Genomic DNA, 6,000 nt, shown 5'->3' on the forward strand with positions numbered 1-6,000 from the left:
CCAATAAATTGCACCCCCAGACTCCAGGCACTGCAGTTGTTCCTCCTAGCCTCCTCTAAATACGTATCATTCTAGGGAGCTACATATTAACTAGATATGAATTAATTCTTTACTAAATTCAATTTATAAATTATTTGCAGGGATATTGACTAATAGAAAAAAAAAGATTTTGAAGAGTATTATCAATGGCTATCAAGCGGGCTTCCTTCCAGGGAGGAAAATGTATAACATATTGACTAATAGATAAAAAAAAATTTTTTGAAGAGTATTATCAATGGCGATCAAGCGGGCTTCCTTCCAGGGAGGAAAATGTATAACAACACAAGAATGGTGATTAATTTATTAGAATATTTGGCCATGAGGCTTGATTTTAAAAAAGCTGCACTGATGCTGGTGGATGCTGAAAAGGCTTTTGATAATGTGTCTTGGGAATTTATGGAGAAAACTATCGATGAAATGGAAAAAAGGAGAAAATTGGATGCGGCATAAAAGCGATATATAAAAATCAAAACGCCAAATTAATATTTCTAAAGCCACCAGAAAAGGCTGCCCACTATCACCACTTTTGTTTATAACAATATTGGAAACATTATTAAAGCAAATTAGGGAAGAACCAAGAATAAAAGGAATCAAATTGGAAAATAAGTCTTACAAATTAAAAGCATTTGCCGACCACCTCATCATTACAACAGAAAACCCAACAGAAAGTAAAACAGAAGCAATGGCAAAAATGAATAAATTTGGACAGGTTTCAGGCTTTAAATTGAATAAAAATAAAACAAAATTATTAGTGAAAAATATGAACAAACAAGAAAGAATAGAGCTAGTAAATAAGATGCGGCTAATGATTACATACAAAGTTAAATACTTAGGAATCTGGATTACGGCAAAAACATAAGTTTATCTAATAATAACTATACCCAAATATGGAAAGAAATAAAAAAAGACCTGGAAATTTGGAGTAGGCTAAATTTGTCACTATGGGGAAGGATAGCTACAATAAAGATGACTGTGCTACCGAAAATGTTACCGGTAATAAGAGATCACTCAGGTGACAAGGTAAAAAAGGAATGGGATTGCTTTAAAAACTACCTGACAAAATATGGTTCCAAAACCAATACTTGGTTGTGCTTAGTTTAATCTCACAGATATAATGGAAAAAACTGATTTTAACAAATGAATACAGATATTTGTCACTTAAGAGAAGTGTTGAAACCCCAAAGAGATAGAGGGAAGTCAATTAAAATAGCAGGGATTCAAACTGCAGTGGTACCTCAGGTTACGAACTTAATTTGTTCTGGAGGTCCGTTCTTAACCCGAAACCGTTCTTAACCTGAGGCTCGCTTTTGCTAATGGGGCCTCCTGCTGCCACTGCGCCACCACTGCACAATTTCCGTTCTCATCCTGGGGCAAAGTTTGCAACCTGGAGCAACTACTTCTGGGTTAATGGAGTTTGTAACCCGAAGCGTTTGTAACCTGAGATACCACTGTAGTTTTCTGGAGCAGAAAGAAAGTGACTGGAAAGAAAGAAAGAAAGAAAGAAAGAAAGAAAGAAAGAAAGAAAGAAAGAAAGAAAGAAAGAAAAGGAGGATTACAAATGTAATTTCTTTCTGAGAAACCGGCATATAGAATATTCAAATCACTGTTTGTAACCTTTAAACAAATTTGTGTACTTGACTAATTATTTTTTGTTTTTTATTATTTATCTTTTTAATTTTCTTTCTTTTCTTTTTTCTTTTTCTTTTCTTTTAATATTTTTATATTTTTGTATTTTTTCTTTTCTTTTTGAATATTTTGATGCAATGTGTATGCAATTCATGCTTTCTGTGTAATTTTTTAAAATACAATAAAGATGATGATAATAATAATAATAATAATAATAATAATAATAATAATAATAATGGCTCTGTGAGTAGGATGGCTAAATGACTAGGAAGAAAGAGGGAACGTGTGAATCTCAGTCTAAATTATTTTACTACATTCATACTTCGGGTTGTGAACACTGTGGGTTATGTGTTTTCGGGTTGCGCTCTGCGCTGAAGTACTGGATGGGTTACTTCCGGATTTTGGCGCTCGCGCATGCACAGTAACGCAAAAGTACATCATACGCATGCACAGAAGTGCTGAATCACACCACGTGGGTGCGCAGATGCAGCGCTGCGGGTTGTGAACGTGCCTCCCACACGGATTACATTCGCAACCCGAGGTATGACTGTACTTCTTGTTCTCTGGTACATGCATGCCATGATGACTACAACATTTTACTGATCTGACCGTCTCTTCATCTGTTAGAGGCAAGATAGGGGCGCCGACTTACCCTCCACATTGAGGAGGCCCAGCATCATGTGACCCATCCTGGCATGCTAATGCTCTCCCTGCGGTGGGGGGGGGCTGATGAGGGTGGAGGGTAATCTTCACCCACCACGCCTCCTGCCCAGTAGGCCAGCGCTCACCCATCAGTAACGGGGAGAGCAGAGGATGAAAATTACCCTCTGCATATCCCACCGCCGCCCGGCATGCCAGTGCTCGCCTGGGGTGGAAGGGAATGGCGGGCCCCTCATTGGGGGGGGGGAACAAGTCAGCGCCCCTGTCCTGCCTCTAACAGATGCAGAGGAGGTCAGATGATGGTGTAGTTGCCAGAAAGGGTATTGTTATCACTTTCCCTAAAAAGAAACTTTGACTTCAAATAGAACAAAGATGTAAGTTTCATTGAAGTCAATAGGATTTACTTCTGTGGGTTCTGAAACACAGAGCGGTCAAGTACAACATCCCTACAGTGGACATAAAAAGGGGATGTCTGGACCAGCCATTCAGAACTTCCTGTTTCCTCCTAGACTGGGACAGACTTCCTCTACATGTGACCAGAGGTGGGCGTGACCTCACTTGCCAGGTAACAAAAGAGCAGGACTGGCCAGCCATCTCTTTCTCTCTCTGACCACATTCGTCGAAGAAGCAACATCTGCTTAGCAGTGGTTGCTCCGGCTTGGGGGGCGGAGAGCAGGCGGGGGCATGGTGAGACACGCATTTTAGGGGTGTGGCACGTGTTTTGGGATGGGGCATGCCGCATGCTAGGGCGGGGCACCCAGCGCAGGCAGGGAGACAGCCGCGATGGCATCCTCGGGATCGCACTACTAGGAGCGATCCGCTCCCTACGCACCCCTATTCCTACGCCCCTGCTGCTTAGCCTAAGATGCTCTCATGGTTTCCAGCCAGGAGAGAACAAAGGGGCTGTCTCCTTATTGGATAGTTTCCAGGTGTATATTACTTTTGTAACTTGAGTCTGCCTTAAGGGATCCATTTGTGAACAGAATGTGTGAGTAAACTTTATAGACTTTTATAGAAGACTGTTTCGTGTCTATCTTTTTATGAGGGACTAAAGGGGAAATTACCAAGGTAACTTATTTTAGAGGCTTTAGCAAGCCTGAGCATGTTACTGTGCTAAATTGTAGAACATGTTAACACAAGGTGGAAAGAATATAATGAAACAATATATCCTCTCCTGCATCCCTGAACATTCCCACAGCTTCCACATAAACATGTATCATATGAGGTGTGGCAACATAGTCCCAGTCAATACTGACATATATCGGTGGTTGTGATCTCTGTGTAGATCCTACCTGTCTTTTCACTCCACTTTGCTCTTCCTTTAGGTGCTCCTAATGTGCAGCTATGGATCTCCCACGAAGATGTTCCTTCAGCCAACCTGCCCTCTTCCTCTTCCTCTTCTTTTTCGGTCTCCTGTCCCTCTCTTCATTCTTGCACCTGTATGACAAGATGCCATATCAGCGGTGGAAGAGCAGCATCAAGAATGCATCCAATTTCTCAGGGAAGGGACATCCTGCCTCTCTCATCATCACCACCACCACTTCGTCCAGGTCATCTTCTAAGATCATAGATAGCGGCATATGGACAGTGAACTCTGCTGGCCGTTTTGGGAACCAGATAGGGGAATATGCCACCCTCTATGCCTTAGCCAAGATGAATGGACATCAGGCATATATTCATCCCACCATGCACCAGTACCTGTCACCAATGTTCCGAATCACTTTACCAGTGATCCATGCTGAAGTGGAGAAAAAGATCCACTGGAAGAAATTCCCTCTGCATAATTGGATGTCAGAGGATTATAAACACATCAAAGGCAAGTACATCCGGCTGACGGGCTACCCATTTTCTTACACCTTTTATCACCATATACGCCAAGAGATACTTCAGCAGTTCTCCTTCCATGACCACATCAAGGAAGAAGCCAATCAATATCTTCAGGAGCTACGGGGGCAGCGCCAGGAGGTGACATATGTTGGAGTGCATGTCCGCAGAGGGGATTATGTCTATGTGATGCCCAGCTGGAAAGGTGTGGTGGCTGACAGAGGATATTTGGAGAAAGCCATGAACTATTTTAGAAAGAAGTACCGCAATCCCATCTTTGTGGTGACCAGCAATGGGATGGAGTGGTGTAAGAAAAACATTAATGCCTCCAGAGGGGATGTTTATTTTTCTGGGGATGGGCGGGAGTCCTCTCCAGGGAGGGATTTTGCTCTCCTTGCTCATTGCAACCACACAATAATGACGATAGGCACTTTTGGACTCTGGGCCAGCTACCTGGCTGGCGGGGAGACCGTCTACTTGGCCAACTACACCCTCCCAGACTCTCCCGTCCGCAAGCGCTTCAAGCCCTCAGCAGTGTTTTTGCCCGAATGGATTGGAATCCCAGCAGACCTCTCCCCTCTGCTGTCCAAGAATCCTTCTCAAGTCCAGAAGCGAGAAGCTTGAGCAGATAGCTGCTGATTCATGTCTAATTAGATACTCTGTGTTCAAGCATTTGGCTAAATACTGCAGGCAAATACTGAAGAGCAATGTTGGATTTATGTACAAGCTAAACAAGCTGTAGCTTAAGGCCCCACTCCTTTGCCCCCCCCAAAAAAAAAATTAAATAAAAAAACCTGGATGTACATTTCCAGAATATAAGATAATAAACAAATAAAATAAAACCTACATACAGCAACAGTATTTTGTGTTGTAAAGGCTCCTATTTGGTCCATATATGGTCCATAAATTACCATATACCATATCTTCAGCACTTAAAACAGCGACAATTTGTTGTTGACAAAGGACCGCTGGACATATAAAGGGCCCCATTACCTTCAGTAGCTTAGGGCCTCATCAAACCTAAATCCAGCCCTTCTGAAGAGTTCCCTGGAAAGTGACGCAAGCCCTATTAAAATTATATTTTAATTAGGGTTTTATTACAAAGAAGTAGCAGCAAGTTGTAAAATGAAACAACAACAACAACAACCACAAGGCACACTACTTGAGGGGTTGTCAAAGAGACAATAGTCTCTAGAACAGTGGTCTTCAACCAGTCCAGACCCAGAATAAGGGACTCACTTCTACATTTTCACTTTTAATTTAAAATTAATAGCACTAGGACATACCACATATCACACACAGCGATATTGGCATGATATTTCTTTTCAGTACAGGTGAACCAATATTTCATGTCTTATTGGTCAAATTTTTGAAGCCTTTCAATGGTTGCATCCTCTCTTGTATATCTGGGACCATTTCTTTCGTGAGGGCAAGTCATCATCACTATTAGGTTTGCATTTTCTTATCTAAAAACCCTTTCTGTCATTTTTCTCACTTTCCATAACTTTCCGCACCTCCTTTCTATCTTTGTCACCTGCTGGTGCTTTTTTCTCCAACTCCCTTCCTGCTATTATTTTGTCCTCCATCCTTACTTCCTCCTTCTGCTTTCTCAGCCTTTTTTCCGTTGCCGCTTACTCTCATCTCACCATCTTGCACAGCCCTTTCTATCACAAGCTATCTGCCTGTTGCCTTTTAAAAAAACCACATACAGAAATTTGGAGAACCAAACTAAGACTGGAAATGTGAGAACCCAAAATTTGCAGATATGCTCATCCCTAGTGATAGACTGGGAACAGCAGTTGGATTTTACTGCTTTGTGTAGTTCAAATTTAAAGACTCATTTCCCATTTA

The 6,000-nt window shown here is 41.8% G+C and overlaps 1 protein-coding gene across 1 annotated transcript; it reads left to right on the plus strand.

Moving 5' to 3' along the window:
* The first annotated feature begins 3,574 nt into the window (after positions 1–3,574).
* LOC118095498 (galactoside alpha-(1,2)-fucosyltransferase 2-like) lies at positions 3,575–4,954 on the plus strand. Its single transcript, XM_035136749.3, has one exon. The coding sequence runs from the start codon at positions 3,670–3,672 to the stop codon at positions 4,771–4,773; it is 1,104 nt and encodes a 367-aa protein (XP_034992640.2). The 5' UTR covers positions 3,575–3,669; the 3' UTR covers positions 4,774–4,954.
* Positions 4,955–6,000: the final 1,046 nt, after the last annotated feature.

This window comes from Zootoca vivipara, chromosome 12 (genome assembly GCF_965207765.1).
Source record: "Zootoca vivipara chromosome 12, rZooViv2.hap1.1, whole genome shotgun sequence".
NCBI classification, from domain to species: Eukaryota; Metazoa; Chordata; class Lepidosauria; order Squamata; family Lacertidae; genus Zootoca; species Zootoca vivipara.

Excerpts from the sequence above, each read along its gene's own strand:
- LOC118095498 (XM_035136749.3), top strand. The coding sequence starts at position 3,670 with ATGGATCTCCCACGAAGATGTTCCTTCAGCCAACCTGCCCTCTTCCTC.